The sequence below is a fragment of the Apiospora aurea genome (assembly GCF_038362705.1).
Source record: "Apiospora aurea strain CBS 24483 chromosome Unknown utg000004l_segment0_segment0, whole genome shotgun sequence".
In the NCBI taxonomy this organism is placed as follows: Eukaryota; Fungi; Ascomycota; class Sordariomycetes; order Amphisphaeriales; family Apiosporaceae; genus Apiospora; species Apiospora aurea.
This window is the reverse complement of record NW_027117391.1, coordinates 950,949-976,180: the sequence shown is the minus strand read 5'-3', so window position 1 is coordinate 976,180 and position 25,232 is coordinate 950,949. Positions and strand designations below refer to the sequence as shown.

Genomic DNA, 25,232 nt, shown 5'->3' with positions numbered 1-25,232 from the left:
TATTTTTAAGAGCTTATTACTTTTTTTTTTTACCGGATTACGCTATTTTTCGTTTTTTAAAAGTTTTTAAATCTTTAGGGCTTTTTATATTAATAAGTTTACTTGTTTAGCGTTTTTCGAAAATAAATAACGGTAGTTTATTTACCTCGATTTTTTTTTTTCGGGCTTTTAATCGGTTTTTTCGTTTCGGACTCTTTTTCCGGTTTAAGTGTACGGTTTAGCGATAAAAGTCCCGTATTATTTATATTATTACGTTCGGCTTTATAATTTTCCGAATATAATTTAAATATTAAGCTTACCTTTAAAGCTTTATTAATAAGCGTATCGAAAGCTGCCGTACCCTTTAAGTTTAATAAAACTAGCTTTTTAAGCCTTCCGAGACGAGAAATAAGATCGGTAAAGTTATTTAACTTCTTTTATAATACTAAGGTTTAAAGAGTAAAAGTAGCGCGCGGTAATAATTTAAAGTTCGGAGGGAGCGTAATTTTTTTCGATTTTCTCGACGAGCTTTTTACTCCGGTTCGGCTTCTTTTTTTCCTTTTTTCGGTAAAAGAGGTTTTTATTAAATTTAATATCGTGCGAAACGATAACTCTCGTTAGTTTAAAAATTTATATACGGTAAATATTAATAGTTTCGTAGTTTAGTAAATATTTTATATAACCCTTTAAAAATACTTTAAATTTTTTACGTAGCCGGCTTTTAATTCTATTATAATTAAATATATAAGCTTTATACTTAAACGTTTATACGCCGTTTTAATTAAGCTTTAAATTTATTTAAAAAGCTTTAACTTATATAGAAGTATATTATTTAAAGTAGCTTATAAATCACGAATTTAGTACTTTATTAAAGCTTCGCCACCGTTAAAATTAAGTAAAATATATATTTAATAGCTTAGTAACTATTTAAATAGTTTCGGGCTATAGGCTTTTTAATAGGTTAAAGCCTATTTTTATTTTAAGAGCGACGTTTATCACCTTTTATCTTATTCGCTCTTAATTACTTATCGGTTTTTTAATATTTACGGGCCTTTATTTTATAATAATGCTTTTTTTCTCGTATTAGAGATTATATTAAGTGTTTTTTTAAATTTTTAATAGTCTAGTTTTTTTATTATACTTAAAATAGTATATAAAGAAATTATATTTATATTAAATATACCGCTTAAATTCTTTTATTACTTTATATAACTCTATGTGCGAGCGAAATTTCGTAGGGTACGTTTATACTTTATTATTATAGTTATCCTTTAATAGTAATATATACTTTAAAAGCTTATACTTTAAAGGGTACTCGAAAAGGTCTTAAAGTATACGGTAAAAAAGTTTAAGTACTCTCTTAGTAAATCTTCGTAAAATAACGCGTTTTATAAGCGACGTTATATATATTTCGCACTTTAATTAAGATGTAACCTTTACTAGTTACCCCCCCTTTTTAATTAACCTCTTTTAATTTTAAATAATTTTAAAGCCTTTAAGTAATAATAATAATATATAAAAAGGTTAAATCTCACTTATTTCCTAATTAAAGTAAATTAATCTCTTCCTCTTTTTTTCCTTTTTTTATTATTATTAATATAATTAAAAAAGTACGTATTACGCAGGCGGTTTAAGCTATGTTAGCCGGCGAAAGCATTAACCGTGCAGTTAAAAACTATAACGTTAATAAGGGCACCCTTTATAACCGAATTAAAAAGAACCCTAATAAAAAAGAGAAATATAAAGCTTTATAATTATTTATTTTTACCGAAAAATTTTTTTAATTAAATAAGCTTTTTTTTAGCTAATTTAAATTACGTATTAATATACCGGCTATTTTATATATACGCTTAACGTATCTTTTTTATAAAAAAATCGATTATTTTATCGGTAAACGATAAGTGCACCGTTTTTTAAAACGTTATCCGGCCTTTAAAACTATACGTATTAAAGCGATAAATTTCCGGCGTCTCGTATACACATTAAACGGGGTTATACGAAAGTTTTTTAATCGGTTTAACACTATTATTATTAATAATATACCCCCTCGATTTAAATTTAACGCCGATAAAATAAAAACTACGATAATAATAAAAAAAGGTATTATAATAATCGAACCTGCCGCTTATAAATCGTTAATATATAATAACGCCGTTAATCGCGAATAAATAATTATTTTAAAATATATTAATACTTTCGAAAAGTTTCTGCCTTTTTTAATTATTTTTAAAAATTAATCGGTATAATAATAGTAATTCCCTTAAAATAACAATAAAATTAATTGCTTTTATAAAAGCTAAGCTTTTAAAGCTTTTTTTAAAAGGTAAACTTTTAACTTTATTATTTTAAAGTGGCTAAAAAAAATATTTATCCCTTTTACTTAGTTTAATAACCCCGAGTAATAAAAGTTATTAATTTTAAACGGCCACGGTAATTATATTAACGAAAACTTTATATTAACGGCTTTAAAAGCTAAGGTTTAACTCCTTTATCTACTATTATATAATAATTATATTTTCTAGCCTTTAAATATTAATTATTTTAGGGTATTAAAAAAAGGTTTTAAAAAAAGCTCGATTTAACGTGTGCTATTATTAATAATAGTTATGTTAAGAAGGGAAACTTCTTTTACGCTTAAAATAAAGTTTAAAAAGTTACTTTTACTTTTAATATTATTATTAATAGTTAATTAATATTAAGGCTTTAGCCGATTAATATAAATAAACCGATAAATAATAAACTTAAAAAGGCTATTATACTTTAAGCTATTAATAATATTAATAAGGTTAAGGATATACGCCGGCTTATTTAAAAAGGCTAAGGTAAATAATAATACTTAAGACTAGCCGGTAGGTTAAAAATTTAGCGATAGCGGTATTTAATAAAAAGGTAACACACTTTAATACTATTAAGAGATAGCTGTGAACGAAGCTCGGTAAGAGTATTAATAATTTAACGGCTCGAATTAGCCGGTTAAAGTAAGAAAAAGCCGGTTTAAAGGTAAATCTAAAGAAAATAAGAGTTTAAAAAAAAAAGGTCGATAAGAACCTTAATAAAAGCTTTGTTTATATATTAAATATTAAGAAGGTTTAAAGGGATGTTCGAGAAGGTCGGCTAAGAAAAAGGCCGAAAAGGGGCGCCGGTAAAGTGATAAAAATTAATGTAAATCGAGCTAGTAATAAGGGTGACTTTATTATAGTGCGCACGAGCCGAAACAAACCTTAAAATATAGTATATATTACTTAATTAACTTATTTATTACTGTTATTATTAATTTTTACATTTATTTTAAAGGGGTTAATAAAAGGGGGGTAATTAATAAAGGTTATATTTTACATTAAACCTTTAATCGAAATACTTTTAATTACGTATATAAGCTTTATAAAAGCCTTTAAACTTAAATATTTTATTTTTATATATTATCTCTTTTTTAAATTTATTTTTATATAAACCTTTTCTACGGGCTTTTTATTCGTTATAAAGCGTTTTATTATTACGTAAATGCTTATTACGCCGATTATACTTATTAATAAGAGATTAATATAAGAGGTAAATAAAGGTTTATATTTAATAAAAACTAGGTTACCTCTTCTTATAAGCCTTCGCATTACGACATTATTTTTTAGCGATCCTACTCGTAACGTATAGTTTTTTTTATAATATTAAATATTAACGTTTTTTAAAAGCGGTTTAAAAATAATATTAATATAAAAGCCCTCGATTAATACTACCCTATTAAGCTTAAAGTCGGTTAGCTCGCTTTACGCCGTAAAAATATCCCTTATAATTCTTACCCCGTATTCTTTAATTAAAAACGTAATTATACCTATTTCTATAAATTTATTAACCGAAATTAATATTAAAAACCTTAATACTAATAAATCTTCGCTATTAATAATATAATAAAAGCTATAATTATCGATTAAAATCGATTATAAAAGGTTATATAATCTTTAGTTTTAATAAACTAATATATTAAAGTCTTTTTTAACGTTAAAAAGCGTATAATTAATAATCGCGTATAATATTTTTTTTCGTGCGGAGCTATTTAAACTAATTTAATTAAATTTAATAAACTATTAACGTAGCGAGGCTTATTTAATATTAAAAGTTTAATCGGTATTTAATTTCCGCGTACGCCTTTTTAATTTAAATAAATTAGCCGGTTAAAGGGTTTACCTTTAGTTTTTCTAGTAAAAGTATACTTTAAAAAAATAATAATTCGTTAATAGCTAATAATAGTGTAACCGAGTATCGGAGCGGGGTTTATAAAAATAATCGTAGCTTAATAAGTTTTATAACTTACGATTATTAATTAATTCGTATTCTTCCCGTTTATTATTAAGCGAAGCGTAAAACGAATATTTTCCCCTTTTCGGCTCGTTTCGTTTTACCTGTTCTTTTAATAGCGAGCTTAATATAATTAAACTCGTTAGCGTATATTTTTTTACTTTATATAGTAAAGTTCCTTTAATCGGCGTTAACTTTATCTTAGTACTAATCGCTTATTAATCGTTTTAAGCTATATGCGAGTTACTAAGTGTTCTTATACCTCGAGGATTCTCTTAAAAACCGCGTTCGTATAGGTTTTACTTTATTATATTAATTAAAACTAAGGATCTTCTCTCCTTAGCTTAGCTCGTTTTAAGAGTTTATCATATTAATTTCGAACGAAAATAATATATAAATTCGCAGAGAATTTAAACTATTATTTAAACTAGCGGATAATATTTTAAAGCGTAAGTAATTAATTTAATTCGTAAATATTATTATAAGCTATATTAACGTACGCTTTCGAAACTATAAGCTTAATTTACTCGTTAATAATAATAAAAATACTTTTTTATACTATATAACGGTGTATTTTTATACTTTATTCGCTTTATTTAAGTTTAATACGCTTAATAATATCGTTAATAAGCGTATTATATATCGGCTCCGAGTTTTTTATCGCTATATATACGCTTACTATAAAGTTTATTAAGCTAGTTTTATTTATTAATTAAAAGTTCTCGGTTAAACCTTACTTAATCTTATTAATTATACGCAGCTTAAATTTATTATAAAAATAAGCGTCGTTAAATATATTAAAATCGAGGTGTATTTAAATACTACGCTCGAGAGCACTTATTTTAAACGAGTTATCCTAATTTAATTAGTCTCGCTTAGTCTCGACCTTAATATTAGCTAATTTAATAAAAAATTTAAATATAGTGAGCGTTATAAAAGTAATAAAAAAATAAAAAAATATAAGAAAATATAGATTTAAAATCGCTCTTTAATACGTAGGGTTTAATAAAATAAGCGATATAATAATAATAATAAACTTATTTAATAAAAAACGCCGGGCTTATAATTATCGCACGGTAAAGAGCGTTCGAATAGTATATTAAGTATTAAAATACTGTTTAAAGGAAAAAAAAGGACAAAAGAGAAAAGTGCTACCGTGCTAATAAATACATAAATAAAATGTCTTGCGTAGCGCGTTAGGCGCGTCAAGGGGCGACCCCCTGTCTCCATCCTCCTGCGACACTAGAATACGCCTGATCCTCGGCGACGACGATGTTACCGACATTGCCACCACTGCGTAAAGTTCCTAGTATCTTCCGAGTGTCCCAGCAGCCAGCCTCTCACGCACTCGCCTCATCCTCCGTTTCTGGTCGCTCGTCATATGGAGCGCCGCGAGTCGACAGCTGTGAAGGCTCTCGCGGGCCCTTTTCGTCAAGGGATGATCCGATCCCAGCTTCTCCACAAACACATCCAAGGACTCTTCGTACATCGGTATGGGCTCCTCTATCCACCCCATCTTCTCGAGCACGACGGCCATGCGGTACCGGCAAGCCGCGGCGCCCGGGTGTCGAGCGCCGAGCGCGGCCTTTCTGCGCTCCCAGGCGAGCTCGAAGCTCTTGGACGCGCTCCGCTCGTCGCCGTCCAGCTGCTGCAGCGATCCCAACGCCTCCAGCGTCAAAATGGTGGTGGGGTACTGCGGGCCCCGGCTGGACCGGAGAGCGAGAATGTTCCTGTCCAGTACCGAACAAGCGGCCTTCGATTTCCGCCGGCTCTGCTTGAACAGGTACGTCGCCAGATCGAACATGCAGTCCACCATGTACGGATCGCTCGCGTCTTTCCCCAACGCGTCCTCAACGCCCAGGATTTTCGATGCTTCTTCTGCAGCCTCGCGGTACCTTCCACGGGAAGCGTATAGAGACGCTACTTGACGGTGTAATTTGATTCTGTCCGCTTTCTGCAGACTACCGCGTTTCTCCATCTCACTATAATCCGCAAGAACCTCCTCGAATCTGCCAATGTCATTCCCTTGTTTCACACGTGCAGTAAATAGCCTCTCAACGTCGTCCCATTGCTTCATACGTGCGGAATCCAAAAGACATTGGATTTCTGTACGTATTCCTGCACCGGCGCTCTGACGGATGGGACTCATCTTTTGCTGCTGAGCCGACCGCATCCCTTCGAAGTAGTAAAGCGCAGCGGCTGCTTGGTAGTCTGCGTGATGCTCGCAAATTACTGCTAGCTGATGCCAATCAATGGCAAGGCTGTATAGAATGACGCCTGGAGGGGCAAAGTTGCTGACAACGTCACAAGATGTGCTGTACAAGGCTTGACAGGCGTGGGCGATGTGACTCCTCAAAGCCCACGTCCGGTGTGCATTTTCAACATCTCCCGGGCTTCTGGCAGCGTTTGACAATGTTTCCCATGCTGCTGCCATGATCTGGTCTGAACCGCCAAGCGATTCGACATCTAGGTCCCTGAACAGAGGGCCCCCTTTCACAAGGATACAATCCCTTGGTCGCAGAACCAAAAAAGTATCTTGTTCAAAGACGGCGAGGAGTGGGTGTTCATTGTTTGGCCATTGATCGACATCGAAGCAGTTGCCGGCGAAGCTGGCTGGAGCGAAATTCAGGATCCACACCGGCACGGAAGGGGAACAGCAGTCGGTTAACAACAAGGCCAGGGATAATAAAGCCTTTTGTACAGAGTTTGCGTTGCCCCACCAATAGTTTACGAGTTCTTGGGTCTGTCCAGATGATTCCCATGAGATGATGTCGTCCTTCGCTCCAGCAATAACTCTAGTATCATCTGAGGGTCCGTCGAACGGGATCAAGAAAGGACCCTGCATGGTGAGACTGTCCCTGGTTGTTATTATAACACGTCCCCATCGGCTTGTCGTACGAGGCAAGCACTTGAAGAGGTTTCGCCACATTTGGTAGAGATTGCCAGTGAGATCATCTCGATCGAAGTGGAGCTGACTTGTAAGATAGACAGAAGACAGGGGTGTTACGTCTTCAAGTACAAGTAGCCATCTCTGGTCGTGTACATCTTCAAGCCACTCTGTTACCACTTGTATGAGCGCTCGTAAATCGCTGTCGCTGAGTTCAAGTGTGCTGTCAAGATCACTAAGGTGGACACCCAAAGTCCGAGCAACCTCTTGATAACTGAGTTCAACAGATCTGCGGCTTGATGCGTTGATCCATATTGTGAGCCGGTATTCTCCGTGTCTATCCTGGAGATATCGAAACGCCGTTGATAATGTTTGAGGACTAGGACCATGAAGAATTGAAACAGACGAAGGATACATGGTTCCTTTGGTTGAATCATTGTGGCTCGGAACCGTTTCAACTTCTGGGCAGCCATCGAAATGCTCACTCAAACGACTCAGCTGCTGATCGATCAAGGGGGGATGTGTTAGACTTTTGGTCGTCCATGGGACAAAGCCCCATCACTGTACCTTGAGGGATGATGGCCAACCAAGGTGCTGATCTTAGACCTGTCGACTTCACAACTGCCTGTGGCTCTGCTTCTCCGATCAACAAAGCTGTCCTTGATAGTGCACTCATTCTAGTCATCCGCGCATCTTTTGCCCGATTACAAAGATGTTGAATCGACACAGTGATTTCTGCAATATCAACATGTGGAATCTGCGGGGTGATATAGCAATCACTGTGGTCGATAACGACGAAACCTTCGCAATCGCTTCTTGATTCGCGAGTAGAAGACCTTCCAGTCTCAGCAGAGGGCAGCATGGTGTGGGATGTGGCACGATCTGTATCCTTGATACATATTACCTCCAACATGGCGGCCAGGGGCTTGAAGCGTTCCAAACCATATGCCAAATTGGTGGATAGATCTTGGATGTTGGAGTCGGAATAGACAGTGCCACCAGCATGGTTGCTTGCGTGCACCATGCCGTTACCATAAATGACATCAGCAATGTCGGCAGGACTCCCTCAATGCGGCGTCCCGAAGAAGACGATTCCATATGTGGCATTGTAGATGTTGCGGTAATCGGGATGGGTTGACTCCCCTGCTGACGCAAGTGCATTCTTCAAAACCAAGCCCCCAAGACCATGCGCAACAAAGATAACGGGAACAGGCTCGCCCGTCCCCTTGCGTATGCGCGACAGCCGTTCGACCAGAATATTGGCTTGACCGGACAAGGTGCTGCGTGCCAAGAACGCTGCGGATCGCTCGGAGATTCCGTAATCATAGGCAATGATCCTCGCAGGCATATTCAGCTTCTTGGGCAGCTTGGTCTGCGGCCAGAGCCACCTCTTGGATAGGCCATCTTGTTCAATCGACCATGTCGCTCGAGTATCACCACGAAGTCCATGGACGAAGACAATGTCGATGCTTGGTCGTTCGGGTGGCTCGAAGAGGATCGCCTTCCATTGTTTCTTCCCCTCTCGAAATTACTGAGCGCACTGGATTACATCTATTTTCCTCTCGATCTGCATCTTTTTGGGCCCCTGTCGGATCCTAACCCGATTGTTGACAAGATGGTAAAGACTTATACTCAGAAACGTCCTTACTTTCTCCTTGATGAACCATGTCCGGTTGACGGGGAAACATTGGGCCGTTTATTAGGGTTAGTCGTTCAAAACCCGGCAGACCCAATAGGTGCCGAGGCGAAGTACGCTCCTGACAAAGGCCTGGCACCGCAAGAGGCGATAGATGATCTGTACCCCGAGAGAGAAGTGCGTTGCACCGACATCGAGATCATCCGGCGCGGCCTTCATGATACATATGCGAAGCTCGTCTTCAGCAAGGCCGTGAAGGCCTGGGGCAATGTATCAAAACAGCGTGACACGGCCATTAATGCGCCTGTCTTCCGCCGAGTTTCCATCGAGAATGGTGTCAAGAGACTGACTGACCTCCTGGAGAAGGAGGCCCCGCCTAGCGCCGCGGACTCCACGGTCGCAGCTGATGCAGGGGGTTGGTATGCGTGCGTGAAAGCATGCATCACTTGGATATGGCTGTCCTTCCACGCTCTCCTTGGCTTCCCACCCCTTGGACTTCAGCCCGAGGGTGAACCCAAACTTGACCAGCGTGCCAAGAGAGCGGAATATCAAAAACAGGTGCTCGAACTCCTTCGTGAGCAGCCCGGGAAGAGCCCGCATTTAGCCGTCATCAATAGCACTATCGTATGCAGTGACTACATGCGGGCTACATCCAAGGTCGGCAAGAATGACATGGGCGCCGGTCTGGGAACTGGCCATTACGGTGCTGCCCATGGAGTCGACCTCAACGCCGCTGCCGAACGCTCGCGGCTCAACGAGGCAGCCTACAAAGGTGCCTACGAGGGAGACTATCTCATCGCCTGCAGCTACTTACCAGTTGTGCCAAGGCAGGGGACAACGAGACAATGGTTCTCGTCATCGAAGATGGCCGTGGAGAACAGAGAAATGTGGACTCTGCAGCTCGGAGACAAGCCTTTGAGAAAGGGAAACCTAGAGCGCACGTTCGGACCTGGTGTAAAGCGAGCTACATCAGCCCATGGTGACATGGAGAAAGCAAATGAGGAAATTATCGACGATTCCGATGACTTTGGAGCTGTGCTTATGGCGTTCAAGGACGAATCGGGACTTGACTCAAGCGAAAGTGAATAGCAAGACGAGGGCACTTACGAGGATCTTTTTTCCTTTCTCTCTTTCATTCCTTTTCACGTCTTCGTTTTATTTTCTTTGATTTTTCTTTTTCTCTTTTTTCCTCCTCTCCTTCTCTTTCTCTATCCCCTTACTAGTTTCTTATCAGTATTATAACTTGGAAGATTCAATCTATAAGCCTTCGGTACGTTTTTGTTGGCAACTATTAGGCTAGCGTTGAAATTTACCTGTCGTATCTTCCAGTACTTTCCCCTTAATGAGACTTTCCACTGCCTTCAAAGATCCGAATCCTCTAGTCTAGTATAAAGACTTCTTCCTGTAGCAGGGATGGTGACCTTAGCTCAGGGTTAAATGGCACGTGCGCACGAGGCAGTTTATCTGGCTTCAGCTTTTTTCACATCGCACGACAATGGCGAGGGCAACTTCATCATTCGCAACAAACCCGAGTACCCTGCACCAGAACATCTCCGAGAAGAACGAAACCAATGATGTGCTGCGGGCTGTATCGGCCGATGAGACATTAATGAGATTGTCTTCGTTTTATGACGATCATGTCGAAAACATACCCCGCAACATATTCGATGACGACTTGAAATTGTCAAACTCGCTGCCTCCATCCACTCGCGACATCACCAGTGAGCCTCAACCCGAAGCTTGATAGACAATTAGGGACTGATGGTGCCTCGGAAGTCCAGGAGCAACTCTTCTTAACCAATATTGACTGGCAGAAGCTCCTTCAACGTGGTTAAGGCCCACTTTTGCAGCCCAACATGACTGCCAATCATCTCGACAACCACGGCGTTGGCTATCTAACTGAAAGACAACTTACTATGCTGGGACGGTTGCAGGAAGCCGGGTTCTCCTATAGAAGATCGGCGGATATGCCGAAACCTCAATCTCCGCCAGCAAACGACATCGAGGAAACTCTGTCGGCAGCCCAATCTACCAACGAAAACAAGACCGCATGGTCGCTTGTCTGGGACGAGACATCTCGCGAGTTCCATTTCTGCAATGCGTCCAATGGCACAAAGCGACCGGCCGAAGCCGATCAATCGAGACAGCCCATGTCAAATGCGAGAAGCTTCGACTCTGTTTCGTCCCTGCAAGAGGCTCATCTGCCTCCTCTACATCAGATACGAGACACCCTCGAGGCAGCATTGCTGGGAGGGTACTACCTTGCCATCTCTCAGATACTTGTAGAGTACGGTGATGTAAACCTCAGCACCCCCCTCTTCTGGACGCCCACCAGCACGAGCACATCGCCGCTGCAGTGGGCCGTGGCGCAGGACGACTTGGCCCTTGTTACGATACTGCTGACCGCCCATAGAGAAGAATCGCCACCGCCGCTCCTGGGTCGAGTGACGGGAACCCGCGCCCTGGGCCAGGCTGCGGATAACCAAAGCATCGCAATCGCGAAAGCCCTGTTAGCCCACGGGGTACACTGCGACTTCGACGCCAGCGATCGGCCGCATCCGCATCGTGGCGGCATCAATCAAGCCAGCCACAACTTCTCGCCCCACGACGAGTCTGAGCCAGCCGAGTACATCCCACCGCTCGTGCGGGCAGTACGTCACGGCAACATGGAGCTAGTGCAGCTCCTCCTCGCGCACGGCGCGGACCCCAATGTCGGATACCATGATCTATGGCTTCCGGGCGCGGGCCGCGAAACGGAGCTGGCATGGGACTGCGAGGAACCGGCGATACAATTTACCTGCGGACGACCCGTTCAGCTGGCGATGGAGCTGGGATGGCGGGACGTGGTGGATGTCTTGCTGGACCGCGGCGCTGATGTCGGGCTACCGCAGCCTGTTTGGGGTGTACCGGGACACGAGTGTGAATGCGTGCTCCGGTCGGTGTACTTGAAAGTCACGGCTGGGTTGCGAGGAGTGGTGACGATGAGGATTGCTACTAAAGTGGACAGTGGCTAGTTGGGTGCGGCTACGGGCAATGCTCGCAAATGAGCTGGCGTAGAGACCGTCGATACAAGTACAGCCCATGGAGCGGTTACGGACTGCGCCTCGCGTAGCACGCACATAGATTAATTCGGGCGGGCTGCGACAGTCAAGCTTGGGCCGATGGGGTGCGAGGCAATGTTCACACGTATGTACATTTACTCTGGTGGTAATGGTGCATGTGAAAATGCTCTGCCCCTTCGAAGATTGTTGTGGCGCTGACGGAGGCTCATGAGGCTGCTGATCTAGACTCCAGCATGTGGCCGGCCGAGCGCTGTACTAATAGGTACACTTAAGTCTAGACTAGAAACCAGCTACTGGAAGAATTGTGTCTCCAGGAGTTGGTCAACGGACCTCTGTACTTCAGGGGTGTCATAGCCCCTTTTAATCGGTGAAACCGATTTGCACAATATCGTCGAATGTTTCAACGATAGTCGGCTACCACAAACAACGAACTTCAAGTCGGATCATGATTACATGAGTCAAGATGCAGCATTCTATGACCAGTTTAGCCGCTGGTACTTGTAAAAATGCACTCCGACCTTGGTTCTGGGAGATCGCCCTCTGTGTTACCTCCGCTGGCCTTTTAGCCGCTATCGTGGCCATCCTGCCCCACGCCAATAGCCATGCTCAAGAAGAGTGGACTTTGAACATCACTCTCAACTCCCCCATCAACATCCTCTCCACCCTTTTCCGCGCCTGCTTGGCCGCCACCGCAGCCGAGGTCATCAGCCAGCAGAAATGGATCTGGTTCTGGTCGGCACCGACGGTTGGCCGGCCGATCCTGTAGGTCCGGACCTTCGAGGAGGCCAGCCGCAGTTCCTTGGGGGCACTGAGGCTGCTGGCAACCGGGTCACTTCAACAGCCGTTTATCGTCTTCCCCATCGCCATCGTCCTGTCCTCGCTCGCGGTCGGCCCGTTTGCGCAGCAGTCCATTCGGACCGTGTACCAAGAGATGCCATCGGGCTTGGGGACGGCATCCCTGGCAACGTCTAACTACATGAACGCGACTCTGGTGCAGCCCGATAATGTGAATTCGAGAACGACCTATAATCGGACCCTGGATCGCGCAGACTATGCCATGTATAGCTTCAATGCTGGGAACAGGAGTATCATGCTCAACGCCATTGCCAACCCGGTTAGCAATGACTCCGTGGTCTCTCCCGTTTGCCCCACGGGCAACTGCAGCTTTCCCATCTTGTCGTCAGAAACTGGCATCACACACACATCGATAGGTGTTTGTAACACGTGCACCGACGTAGGGTCCCTGGTACAGAGGTCGACAGTCCAAGGAAAGAGCTGGAATGGATCGATCACCTACACCCTCCCCAAGGGCATGCAACTCATCCTCGGTGACTCTGCGCCCTCGCTCTCGGTCTTCTCGGGCGATTTGAGCTGGGCCGAACGAGTGATGAGTGCTGACGCGGTTGCAGTCGCCCGCTGGGCGTTCGTCAATACTACGGTATTTACCATGAGTCTCCCCAAGGGGATTTACGATACGGAGGCCTCCTTCGTCCCGAGGGCAGTCGCCTGTTCCCTATAGCCCTGCCTCCGTTCATATGCGGCTGGGGTACGAGGGAACGATTTGTCCGAAGTGGTCAAAGACAGCACACCCTTGGTCCCCGACATAACCGTAGGTTACAACGATACCAAGTTCGATGTCGAAATGGTGCGCCAGAGGGTGGGAGTGCAGATATACGACACCGACAGCCTGCCGGCGATGCAACCAGGCTGTCGCGTCGATAACAACATCTACTCGCTTGCCAATATTTCCTTGGCGCCCGGTCCTAAGCCTATTAGGCTCCTTACTTATGATGCAGCACCGGACTACCCGACTAAGCTGGCAAGTGAAGGATGCGTTTCGCGCATAGAGACCATGGGGTATTTTTTGATGGGAGGGGCCTACAAGAAAGTTCTGAACGGCACCTGCTCGTACGCTTCTCGAAACGGTGCCGAAGCTTCCTGCGGCAATCTATGGCAAGCAATTTACTTGGAGAATCCCACCACCCCGTCACTATCTCCATATGATAACAATGAACCTCACCGGGCCCAATGTACAGATGGCTTTGCCACTTCTGGGCGCGCCGGAACGCCTCGGTCCAGACCATCAACAGTCGCTTCGGCGCCATCGCCGGCGCGACAACGAACCAGATCCGTCTCGACTTCCTGCGGGGCAGCGGCGCGACGGACCGCGTCGAGGGCACGGCGCTACGGCAGAGATCGATCGAGACGACCATGATAGGCTCCTTACGAGTACCGAGATAGCGGATGTCGCGAAGACGGTGAAGGTGCAGTTTCGCAAAGGGGCTGGCAAAGTCGGAAATTCTGGCCTCGAAGGACAACGGGCGGATGAAGGTAAAGAGACGCCGACAAGGGCTTAATGAGAGAGGAAGCTGTTTCCCAGCTATTTCACGAGGTGTACGTCATTTTCGATGCGTCACTAAAAGCGTCTCGTTGCAAAGCTCCACAATGACATGAGTAGAGACAGTAACTGCGGATGACACACCAACATGGATATGGAAGCTGCGGGCTTTCCAAACGGAGTCACGAGCGGGATGTTCAAGCTTGACAGTGTCACTTCCTTTCCAACTTGCATTTCGATGGAAATTACGTTTTTGACGTTGGGCAATCACTTTGCCCCTTCCACCGAAGGGCTTTTGGGAGAATGAACGACACCCAAATCTTTCAGCATCACCTCACCATCCACTCTCTATCAGCTTCACGACTTTGTTAGGTGATCAGCATTCCTTTCTGCTTTTCTTTGAACAATTGAAGCATACAATAGCCCATCATGATTGTCTCCCCAGCACAGTTCCAACGCCTGCGTGATCGCGACAAGCCCAGTGCTGACGTGTCTCACCGATACAACATCGTCGAGACCGACAAGGGCATGAGCATCATCGCCACCATGGACATCCCCCGCAGCACCGTCATCATCGAAGAGAAGCCCCTCATCCACCTGAAAGACCGCCACACTAAGCCCCGGACCCGGAAGGACGGCATCGTCTTGTCGGGGTTGCATTGGCAGCTCGCGGTGAACCACCTCTACAACGCCATGTCCCTGGAAGACAAGGCCCTCTACGACCAGCTGTACTACACCGAGAACTGCATGGCGCCCTCGGAGTGGGACGAGGTCCAGCTCTCCCCCCACGGTCGGGCGGATCCTGATGCGCTTCCGGACCAACGCGCTCGAGTTCGGCGACGTCGAACGCGAGCTCGGCGTCTTCGCGACGGCGTCGCGCATCAACCACTCGTGCCTGCCGACGGCGCAGATCTTGTAGAGCGAGAAGAAGACGATCATGGTCGCGGCGGTCCGGGACATCCGCAAGGGCGAGGAGATCACGATCCCCTACACGGACCCGATAGCGATGGCCGCGGATCGGCGCTTGAACCTGGCGCCGTACGGGTTCTAGTGCAACTGCCCGGCGTGCGAGGGACCGGAGGCGGAGAACCACGACATGCGCCGGCAGGCGTTGATGCATTTCGAGGACCTGCTGAACAAATTCGATTTTGGAAGAGCGGGCTTCGCGGATCCCCAGACTGCGATGGGCATCGCAATAGCGCATTCCCACATGTTGAAGAACACGGGCATAACGGGGCAAATCCTCGACGAGACGTAAGTGTGAACAGTGTTTGGGATCTGTCGGCGGTTTTCCCAGGGAGTTTGCTTCTTGCTAACCATGGTCTGCCGGTATTAGGTACCTCCGCATCTCTGACTATGCGGGAGAGGCTGGACTCCCGGCAACATCTGCTGAGTATAAAGCGTTGGCGGAACAGGGCGTGTGCGGAGAGAGCAGGAATGATCCTGATTAGCCTTGGAAGGCGATTTCGCGGAGGGGAATGGGCGACAGGCTACATACATATGGTTTTATCGTTCACATGGCATGATTGTTCGAGGTTCGGAACTCGATAGCGACTTTTGACAGACAGTAAGCGACTTTCGACAATACAACTTTTTTTTCCATATCGAAATTGGAAATATTCATTCTGGTTTGATGTAGTTCTGGCATGGTTGACACCGGTTTCTGCAGCCCGTAAAACGGCCTGGCATATATGTGCTTTCTTATTCGAGGATGGTGATGAGCAGGGGCAGGATTCCTTCCTGACAGTGGGGCGAGTGGCTGAAGCTGACATGGACCCGGAAAGGATCAAGTCAACCGCCCTTCGCCGCCCTCGAGGAATCACCCTTCTTTTTCTTCATAGATTCCTCACAGTCCTCTTCGCAATGAACACACTCGAGGCTCTTCCTTTCGGCCCTGCTGCTGCTTCCGCCCAGCAGCAGCAGCAGCCGGCCATTGACGACGACGCCGCCTTCTGCTACGAGCCCCACGTCCTCTGCCCCGCCTGCCAGGCCCTGCTGACGCTAGCCCTCGAACGGCACCGCCAGCGCGGGGCCCAGCTGTCCGAGTACGTCGCGACGGCGTACGACTTCGGCCGGCTGTGCGCGTCGGCGCGGCGGGGCTGCCACGTGTGCGCCCTGTTCGAGGCCGCCCTGTGGACGCGGCCGCAAGACATCGTCGACGCGGCGGCCCGCATGCGCGGCTGGGCGGTGTCGTTCGTGCTCCTGCCGGCGGCGGATCGGGACGCGCTGTTCATTGTCATGATCGAGTGCTCCGGCGAGGGGAGCGTGCGCGGGTACAGTCTCCCCGTCTTTGCGAACGAGGGCGGTGGGGCGGGGTTCGCGGGGCCGGGCCCGGCTCCGAAGAAGGTGGGATCGCGCTTGGGGAGGAGCACGGGAGACGATGAGACGTTTGGGGTGGCGAAGAGGTGGCTGGGCAAATGCCTGAAGGAACATCAGCTGTGCGCCGAGAACGACGATGCGGCTCGTGTGCTCCGGCCCAAGCGCTTGCTTCGGCTGGAGGATACCATCAGTCTCGTGGACTCGGCCGTTGCTGCCGGCCAGGACTACGTCGCCTTGAGTCATTGTTGGGGACGGCAGGTCCTGGTGCCTCGATTGCTTGGAGAGACGGAAGCCGAGCTTCGGGCGGGCGTCGGGCTGTCGTACCTGCCCAAGACCTTCCAGGATGCCGTCTTGATCACCAAGAAGCTGGGCTTCCGGTTCCTGTGGATCGACTCGCTCTGCATCATCCAGGACTCGGCTGAGGACTGGAAGGACCAGGCCGAGATCATGGCGCTTGTGTACAACAACTCGGTGCTGACCATTGCGGCATTGAAGTCTTCTGGCAGCCACGAGGGTTGTTTCACTGATGCCCGTAATCCGCTGCGCCTTCGACCATGTATCTTTGATGAGCTGGGAGTGTCCATCTCTTCTTGGAACCCTGGCCGGCTGTGGGAGGTAGAGGTCAATAGTTCGGGTTATGGCGCCTCCCCGCTTCACTCGAGAGCTTGGGTCGTACAGGAGCGATACTCGGCCCCGCGCACTCTGCTGTACGGCGCCAACGGCATCTACTGGGAGTGTCGCTGCGCCCAAGCATCCGAGGCTCACTATGCCGACGTGGCGTGGGATGACGAAGCGAACAAGAAGACATGGCTGCAGCGGCTGGAAGTTGGCAGTACTGCGGGCCAGCAGCACTCGAATGGGACGACTACCAAACCTTCAGCTGTGGTGCCGTGGAAAGATCACTGGATCGGCCTGTTGAAGACGTATTCAAGCTGCCAGCTCACACAATCGACAGACAAGATCATCGCCGTCACTGGACTGATCAAGGAGATTGAGCGGCGGTCCAAGGTGAAGCCTCGATGCATTTTGGGGCTGTGGGATTATGACCTGCCCGGCATGGCGCTGTGGTACCGTTCAAGAGACGGTGCTCATGCTGCTACCGACATCATCGGGAGACTTGACAATAACATGCCCACTTGGACCTGGGCTTCGGTGGAAGGAAGGTGCTCCTATCTGCCCTCAGCCGGGGAGGTCGAGTGGCAGGCCGCCGTGAGCATCGACGAAACAGCAGGACCTGCGACCATGAGAATCAAGACCTGGTGTCGACAAGTGATTCTCGACGAGGACGATGCGATCCAGCTGGACCCGGATGATCCGAAAACAGGGGTGAAGGGTTGGGGTGGAGATCTGGATGAAACGTATTCATGGTTCCCCGACAGTGAGATGCCGAGCCAAGACGCGAAGCTGTTTGCCGTGCCCATGCAGCGCGTCCGGGTAGAATCGGGGTTGTGGGTTTCAAGATGCCTCGTGCTAACGGCCTGCACGAAGGAGGCGGGAGAGTTCACGAGGGTCGGCGTGGTGTTTATTCGGTTCAGCGACAAGAGAGACGACCCGTTCAAGTCTAAAGATGAGGGGGCGCAGGAGGTGGTCGTTTTGAGGTAACACTGATGATGCAGGCGGGAGAGGGTCTGGCCCGGCTTATCGAACGGCGACGTGCATATGCATGCCACCCACCAACCCCCAGCTATCTGGTGGGATGGTCGCAAATTGAGCCTGGATACGTACTTGAGCTTCGGGGGCTGGGAGCTCTCAGCCACCCACTGGAGAAATGCCATTCGAAAACTGGGATTCATACAATGTTTCCATGTGCTGAGTCAGACCAGGCAATAGATCGCGATCTCTGCTCCAACACGAGGAAATGCATATTAACTTCCGCATCCGGCCGAACCTGGCATTGCTCAGTGAAATAGAACTGCGTGATACCGCTACAGAACTCACGCCTGTAAACAAATTGAAATACCGAGTACTCCAACATTTTATGCGTCCCAGACATAAGCCCCCGCCCTAGGCAGGCCATGCTAGGGTGTCAACCAGAGTCAGCGACCTGCATGTAAGAATGTCCCGGCGTTTTGAGGGTTATCAGAAACACTGCTGCATTTCGAAAGCCAAACTTAGAAGCGTTTCGGTGATCCCTAACAAACCTTCAACCCCGAAGGGGAGACAATAGACTTTTCGATGGAACAGTCCACGATCCTTGGCGTGGAAGTGGCCCTGTCCCTCCTCCTCTACTACCTGGTCATATATGTCCTATATCCCCAAGCCCTCACCGATATCCCCTACGATGTGGATCCCGCGAAGCAAACGCAGAGCGACCAGCCCGCGGTTGAAGACCTGTACGCCCGCCTCCACGAGTGGCTGTCGCCCATGATGGCCCGCTCGCTGGCGCCGGGCTCACATGTGTACCAAGTCTTTCATGAATACGTTTAGCCGGATGCTCGTTGTGGTCGATGGCCCTACGTGCTGTGACGGACCTGCTGACGTGGCGTAGTTACAACCTTGACAGTACCGGAACAAGTATTCAAGATACCCCCCATTCAGGGACTATGAACTGAAAGCTCACGGTGCCACTACTTGGCAACGATAGGGCCAACAGCTGCGGCAATTTACCGGGATGCGCGGCTATGCTCAGCTTCGACATCCTATCTCTGAACATCGCGAGTCCAGATACCCGGCAAGCCGTGGCATACGTATAACCAACGCCAATAGCGAGATACTGAGCCACCCGGCCCTGCGCCCGACGATGTTCGGAGCCCCTACCGGCCGCTCGGCGAACGCCGACTGGGTTCTCCACCACGGCCCAGGACCTTGATCAATTCCGGTCTGAGTGCCCGCTCAAGATGGACAGACATGGCAGCGGTGTGTCTGATTTCAATTGGGTGCCACGTCCCAGCTTTAACGGATGTAGTAGAGGGTGCTTCGGTAGGTGACTTTTATTTTCCAGCTCTTTTCCCTTTCTTTTGGTTGAAGAAATGGGTATGCTGTATTGACCCCCAAAACGGGGTTTGCTGACTCAATCGTGTTATTTTCTCTGTAGGACTGGCGGATTGCCATGATGGGGTTGCGCATCAAGACTGGCCTTGCGACTCTGCAGTTAACATTTCTTCCCATCCCACGAGACCTCGACAGTCCGCTGGCAAAGGAACGTCCTTTTAGGAAGGCAAGCCAGTGCGATGTCAAGCGAGAACCGGTTGTAAGCGTGAATGCGAGATTGTGGTGCAAACAGTTTGGGTCACACAGCACAAACACAAGCAACAGATGAATACGATACGATACAACCACCTGCCCTTCAGCTTTTATAGTAAGGCAGCCCATGAGATAGTCACCAGTTGTTGAGAGCCTGCACCGGGGTGTTATGCTCATTGACATGAACTATCCACGTATAGAATCGCACTCGCATACACTCGTGTCTCAATTTATACGTGCCCCAGCCTATCCTTCTCTCAATCCATCTCAGTCGGGTGTCTAGATGTCGATAACCAGCCCATTAATCGGGTTGTTCCCCACCGCTGTACCTTACCAAGTCCCTTGGGCTCTCAGTAGGTGTCAGCTATTGAGCTCTTCCCGCTGGTTTTCAACTACCAGTTCCAGCTACCATTCAATGCCAACCAGCCGATTTTGGCTTGTATTCAATTTCGAGTGGGGCCTCGCCCTTCCCTGTTCTTGTTTATAGGCTTGCCAGCATCACCGCCACTTGTTCCTCCTTCCTCTAGCACACACAAACCAAGATCTGAGCTTTCGCGTTTTGGTCATTGCTTCTGCCACTCAGATCATCCCGTGCTTCACCTCATCCATTGCTTCAACGATCTCTTGGTTCTCATCTTATCCTCGAGCAAGACTGGCCATATCGAGCATTCCACTTTCTTTTTGCGTGCGTCGAAATATGTAACCATCAATTTCTCGTTGACTGTCAGCGCTAACATCATCTGCTTTGTCCTTAGCAATCACATCCAGGGACAGTTTGGTAGCCATGGCTCGCAAAATGAGCAGCAAGAACCGCCAGGTCGCCGCCTCCGAGGCCGACAAGAGCGGCTCGGCAGCCAAGGTCAACGTTTTCCCTGACCGCATTCCCCAGGAGGTTCTCGACGGCATCCTCGCCCACCTTCGCGCTAGAGACATGTGCAACTTGGCCGCGTCCTGCAAGAATCTTCATGAGGGAGTTCTTCCGGCGCTGTACCACCACCGAACCGAACCGAACCGGCCCTCCTCTATGCCGCGCGCAACGGACGGGTCGAGATCCTCAAGCGCGTCAAGGCCCTTTATCCGACGCAGGGTCTAAATCTCATGTCATTCGACATCATTCCCGGCGGCCCCGGTAGTCTCGACATGTGGCCGCAAGACCTCCCGCCCCGGACAACTCCTCTGATCTTGTCCATCGTCCACGGCCACCCGACCATGGCCACGGCGCTCCTCGAGGCTGGAGCTGACAAGATCATGCAGGGCGGATTGCAGGTGTTCCTGCCATCGGGCAGACTGCTCTGCCCCATCCATTGGCTCCTGGAGCAGATGCGCAAGACCACCAGCGCCAGCACCCAGAAGCAGTGGAAGGCAGTCTTGGAGATCATCTTGCCTGTCTCGCCCGTCTATCCCGATTCGGGTCAGCGCCGCCGCCTCTCGCCCCTTTGCCAGTCGATCCATCCCCACATCCCCGTCGAGATTACCCGCATGTTGATCAAGCAGGGCAGTCTGGGCAAGGAGCACATGTTCGCTCCCTTCCAGTACGAGTTGAACAACAAGAAGACGATGTCGGCCTACGGTCTGGCCAAGCAGGAGCGGGATCAGGAGGACCCGAACTCGTACGGTGGATACGGCCGGGCCAGACTGGCGATGCTTCGCCGTATCGTCTATAAGAAGAATGGTATGTGATTACTTAGCAATAGGGATGCTACTCCCAGCCATGAAGAGGCATAACCGCTAACATACGTAGTAGACTAGATACGAGTCGAGACATGGGGAGACAGTAGCAGTAACTGCTATAAGGACTGGATTATACAGTTAGCTAAAGATGGTTCTGTCGACTCGATGAAGAACTTGCATTGCTTCTTGGGGGTATTTCTTGGCCTCATTGCTCGAGAGCATGGCAATACGCACAAACCAGCACATCCACTTGCTCGTAGCTGCGATTCCGCTTTGCTGCACTTGCTATAGACATGAATCTTGCTAGCAATGGCCAGTAAGTAGTAGTGGAATAATTTCGCCTGCCTGCATTCTGCACTTTCAAGCACTATAACCTGTCCGCCCTGGTAGTTACTTAAGTCGATAATCACCAACCAGGCAAAATAATCGCGACTGTCCGGCTAAAGTCCGAACCGCCCTCTCACCCTCACAGATCCACTCTTTGAGACCCTTGAGTACACTATTGAATAGGATTCACCACGACAATAGTAGGGGTCTTTCCGTACGCTAACGCCTGTCTCACAACGCCACAGTACGGCAGAGGCCGGTTTGCGGGGGCGATAAGCGGCACGCTGCGCCAAGCCGTTCCTGCTTACTAGTACGAGATCGTGGATCTATCAAACCGCGCAGATCTCTGTCTTAAAGCGGCCGCGGCAGCGTCGATCTCAGACATACCACACTAAGCTTAATCTGTACACGGTCCCTCGTTGATTGCGATATAATAAGTTTTAGATATGAAGACGACAAAGATCGCCACTGCCCAGAAATGCTTCGGCATTGATGATCACCAAAGTGCCAACCAGAAGCATCATGGGGTCAGTGGTGGTAAGAAGCCCGAAAGGGGTTCAAGAGTATAAAATGTAGCACAAGTCCCTATTACCGGCTTTTCCACAGCATTGTACACCAGCTCTCTACTCCAGCCCACTGAAGACCTTTGCCATTTTTTTTCTACAATAAGGATTGTCTATTCCAGCCCCTCGATCAATTTCAACGAAACCACCATGCAGTTCAGGCTCAGATCTGTCTTACTCGCCGGCCTGGCCGCCCTCCGGGTCCGCCGCGCCAGTCGACAACAACAGCACCTCGCCCGAGACCGAGCTCGCCTCTCGCGCCGCCGGCGCCTATTGCGCCTACAAGTTCCATCCGACATTCCCGTACGTGGGCGTCTACGTGCCCAACAACCCCATGGGCTCGGCCCAGGGTACTGGCGACTGTAAGTCCATAGCCTCGAGGTTCTCATCTGCTTTATCAAGCAGTCATGGTCCCATATCCCTCGGATTTGTGATCCAACTACCAAACCGATCCCACCTTTACGAGAAACAATTTCTGGTCAACGGTGGCGCTAACAACTCTTACCCCAGGGGGCGGCGGCTTCATCGACAACCTCCGCGGCAAAGAGACGGCCCCGCTGAACTGGTGCAACCCCCCAAGACTGGCAGGCCCAGCTCGACGACGCCGGCACCGGCCTCGTCGCCACCTTCAACACGTACGTCGGCTGCCACGGCGACGACGTCGCGCGCGCCCTGCACGCGGCCTCGGGCGTCTGGACCATCTGCGCCAACGACCTGGGGGCCAACGCGGACGAGGTCATGGCGGCGGGGGGCCGCGGCGGTGGGGCTGTTGGGGTAGTTTCTGCCCAAGAAGGAGGAGTAGTGGCAGCAGGGTATTTTAGGTATAACGGGTGACAGACACGCCCGACCAGGTTCCGTTCTAGTGCAGGATTTAACAACGCCCATGTCTTAGAGTCCCGAAATCCCATCACTCACTAGAACAAGATCAGTTGTATAATGCCGGAAATGTTCAATGCCGCCTACTACCCCTCTTCTTCGCCTGAGCCCTGGACGAGCTCGCCACACTTGTAATGTCCGGACTGGTCTTCTCGGTGCATTCGATAGTAATATGATGCACAGGCTCCGCCTGGGCTTCTACTGTAATCAACGACGCCGAGCACAAGTACCGACCCACGGCGAGCTGCTCGCCCCCATTGGGTTCAATGCCCGTCTTGTCCGCCAGCTGGATCGAGTACTCCACGAGCTGGTCCGTGGAAGCGAAATACCGCCCCGCCACGTTCTTGGTCCACACGTCCGAGTGCAGGAGAAACAGCGTGGGCTGGGGCTCCTGGTTGACCCGACCTACTATCCGCAGCAACAAGACGCAGAAAGCGTCCTCTCTCGCCGCCTCAGGGACGAACTTCATGTACGCACGGAAATTGGGCAGATCCCTGGTGAGGAATCGGTGGTTCGCAAAGTCGAAGGCTTCGACCGGCCTCGGCTCCGTAAACCGGGTCGTTCGTAGGTCCATGGGATTGAAGCAGATGCTCCCGCGGTGGTAGCTCTGAATCGACCGGATGGCCGTGTGGGGTGTTGTTGGCAGGACAAAGATGTCGCCGATGTCGAGTCGATCCCAATCGTCCAGAGAGACCTGAAGCCAAAAGCCGCCGCTTTGTCTCATGCGCACGTACACGCCAGGTCCGACCATTTGAAGCTTTAGAATCCAGGGACCGAGGGATTTTGAATAACAGCCTAGTGGTATGCAGTAGCAAGAGCTCGTGGTGGGGTCGTTTGAGGCCCCTAACACGGCGATTGGCTTCGCTATCTGAATCCCACGGCTCGTCACCGAGCACACATTTCGTGTGTGGAAATTGCCTTCGGACTTCGAACAGGTATCGAAAGAAGATGCAAACTGTGCTGGAGACGGTGCGAACATATCCATATACGTTTCGTGCTGTCCTGCATCCGGCTGCCACGCGAAGAGGGACAGGTCGCCGTCTTGTCGCAAGATCTCCTGCTGCAGTCGCAGGAACGCCTTGGTTCCTTCACCATAGAGCAAGGGCATGTTGATATCGAAGAGGCCCAGGAGACAATAGGCCTGGTCTTCCACCCTGGTAGTCTCCCTCTGCGACGCCCATGCAAGGCGACACGCAACCGGGATCGTGGAGAGTCTGGTGGGATCTTCCAAGACGCGCTGGTTGATGCCCGTGATCTTAGATAAGAACTCCTGAATGTCCGACTTGTACGCTACCGCATTCCACTCCCTGTCGTAAAAGATCAGGTTACTCGGCGCAATGAGCTCCTGCAGGCACCAGCCCCGCGTAAACCACCGACAGCTCTCCATTAACGGCTCCTCTCCTCGCCTATGCTGCTCTTCCGTCATCACGTCCAGGTCGTCCAGGTACGCCAAGCAGAAATCGGCTTGGAGGTACCATTTGAACATGGAGTTGATCGCCTCGGTGAGCTCCGCGCTGCTCTTCTTGTCGATGCAGCACGTATCGGCCCAGCACCAGCGGAGGCCCAGCTCGTCGGCGGCCTTGCAGGCGGCCACGATCTTCCTGTAGCCCTGCTTGGCGCAGGTGGCGTCCGCGCCCGGCTCCCCGGCGAGGAGCTGCTCGTATTCTTGCAGCGGGACCTCCTCGCTTGACCATGTGTGGGAGAGGATGGCGTATTTCGGGACTAGTCTTTCATCGTAGAACTCGTGCAGCCGGAGTGTTTTGACGTCTATAAGGCGCATGATGCAGTTGATTGCGGAAGAGCCAGCGGAAGTCTTTTGAGATCTGCCGGGAGGAACGGTCTCGCTCACAAGGAAGTATGAATATCACCGGTTGCCGATATCGATAGTGACTTCCTATTGCATCCAGCACAAGTGCGGGTTTGAGCAAGCAGTGAGTGGCACGGCTTATGCGGGGAGCGTGTCACGACTAGTCAGTCAGCACGCCGACGAGAGCAAACACTACTCGGTTTATCATTGGACCGGCTTTATGTCTCTTCCCAGCAAATATTTCCGGTGCTAACCCGTATTGGTCGAGACTTGTGACGATCTTGTCGCTCGTAG

General features: G+C 48.7%; 12 protein-coding genes across 12 annotated transcripts; 9 read left to right on the top strand and 3 right to left on the bottom strand.

Moving 5' to 3' along the window:
- Positions 1–5,575: 5,575 nt before the first annotated feature.
- On the bottom strand, positions 5,576–6,346 carry PG986_005121 (uncharacterized protein; the record flags this gene model as incomplete). Its single annotated transcript, XM_066841343.1, has 1 exon — positions 5,576–6,346. The coding sequence occupies one exon, from the start codon at positions 6,344–6,346 to the stop codon at positions 5,576–5,578; it is 771 nt and encodes a 256-aa protein (XP_066701205.1).
- Positions 6,347–8,222: 1,876 nt separating this feature from the next.
- Positions 8,223–8,504, bottom strand: PG986_005120 (LipA and NB-ARC domain protein; the record flags this gene model as incomplete). Its single annotated transcript, XM_066841342.1, has 1 exon — positions 8,223–8,504. The coding sequence occupies one exon, from the start codon at positions 8,502–8,504 to the stop codon at positions 8,223–8,225; it is 282 nt and encodes a 93-aa protein (XP_066701204.1).
- A 267-nt stretch (positions 8,505–8,771) lies between these two features.
- On the top strand, positions 8,772–9,881 carry PG986_005119 (uncharacterized protein; the record flags this gene model as incomplete). Its single annotated transcript, XM_066841341.1, has 1 exon — positions 8,772–9,881. The coding sequence occupies one exon, from the start codon at positions 8,772–8,774 to the stop codon at positions 9,879–9,881; it is 1,110 nt and encodes a 369-aa protein (XP_066701203.1).
- Positions 9,882–10,648: 767 nt separating this feature from the next.
- On the top strand, positions 10,649–11,806 carry PG986_005118 (uncharacterized protein; the record flags this gene model as incomplete). The annotated part of the gene is made up of 1 exon (XM_066841340.1): positions 10,649–11,806. One exon carries the CDS (start codon positions 10,649–10,651, stop codon positions 11,804–11,806), a length of 1,158 nt encoding a protein of 385 aa, XP_066701202.1.
- Positions 11,807–12,317: 511 nt separating this feature from the next.
- PG986_005117 (uncharacterized protein) lies at positions 12,318–13,373 on the top strand (the record flags this gene model as incomplete). Its single annotated transcript, XM_066841339.1, has 2 exons — positions 12,318–12,616; positions 12,668–13,373. 2 exons carry the CDS (start codon positions 12,318–12,320, stop codon positions 13,371–13,373), a joined length of 1,005 nt encoding a protein of 334 aa, XP_066701201.1.
- A 509-nt stretch (positions 13,374–13,882) lies between these two features.
- Positions 13,883–14,095, top strand: PG986_005116 (uncharacterized protein; the record flags this gene model as incomplete). The annotated part of the gene is made up of 1 exon (XM_066841338.1): positions 13,883–14,095. One exon carries the CDS (start codon positions 13,883–13,885, stop codon positions 14,093–14,095), a length of 213 nt encoding a protein of 70 aa, XP_066701200.1.
- A 526-nt stretch (positions 14,096–14,621) lies between these two features.
- PG986_005115 (uncharacterized protein) lies at positions 14,622–15,243 on the top strand (the record flags this gene model as incomplete). The annotated part of the gene is made up of 2 exons (XM_066841337.1): positions 14,622–15,023; positions 15,112–15,243. 2 exons carry the CDS (start codon positions 14,622–14,624, stop codon positions 15,241–15,243), a joined length of 534 nt encoding a protein of 177 aa, XP_066701199.1.
- An 812-nt stretch (positions 15,244–16,055) lies between these two features.
- Positions 16,056–18,113, top strand: PG986_005114 (uncharacterized protein; the record flags this gene model as incomplete). The annotated part of the gene is made up of 2 exons (XM_066841336.1): positions 16,056–17,945; positions 18,000–18,113. 2 exons carry the CDS (start codon positions 16,056–16,058, stop codon positions 18,111–18,113), a joined length of 2,004 nt encoding a protein of 667 aa, XP_066701198.1.
- Positions 18,114–18,686: 573 nt separating this feature from the next.
- Positions 18,687–18,938, top strand: PG986_005113 (uncharacterized protein; the record flags this gene model as incomplete). Its single annotated transcript, XM_066841335.1, has 1 exon — positions 18,687–18,938. The coding sequence occupies one exon, from the start codon at positions 18,687–18,689 to the stop codon at positions 18,936–18,938; it is 252 nt and encodes an 83-aa protein (XP_066701197.1).
- A 1,552-nt stretch (positions 18,939–20,490) lies between these two features.
- PG986_005112 (uncharacterized protein) lies at positions 20,491–20,787 on the top strand (the record flags this gene model as incomplete). Its single annotated transcript, XM_066841334.1, has 1 exon — positions 20,491–20,787. The coding sequence occupies one exon, from the start codon at positions 20,491–20,493 to the stop codon at positions 20,785–20,787; it is 297 nt and encodes a 98-aa protein (XP_066701196.1).
- A 47-nt stretch (positions 20,788–20,834) lies between these two features.
- On the top strand, positions 20,835–23,089 carry PG986_005111 (uncharacterized protein; the record flags this gene model as incomplete). Its single annotated transcript, XM_066841333.1, has 3 exons — positions 20,835–21,366; positions 22,378–22,617; positions 22,836–23,089. 3 exons carry the CDS (start codon positions 20,835–20,837, stop codon positions 23,087–23,089), a joined length of 1,026 nt encoding a protein of 341 aa, XP_066701195.1.
- Positions 23,090–23,204: 115 nt separating this feature from the next.
- PG986_005110 (uncharacterized protein) lies at positions 23,205–24,911 on the bottom strand (the record flags this gene model as incomplete). The annotated part of the gene is made up of 1 exon (XM_066841332.1): positions 23,205–24,911. One exon carries the CDS (start codon positions 24,909–24,911, stop codon positions 23,205–23,207), a length of 1,707 nt encoding a protein of 568 aa, XP_066701194.1.
- Positions 24,912–25,232: the final 321 nt, after the last annotated feature.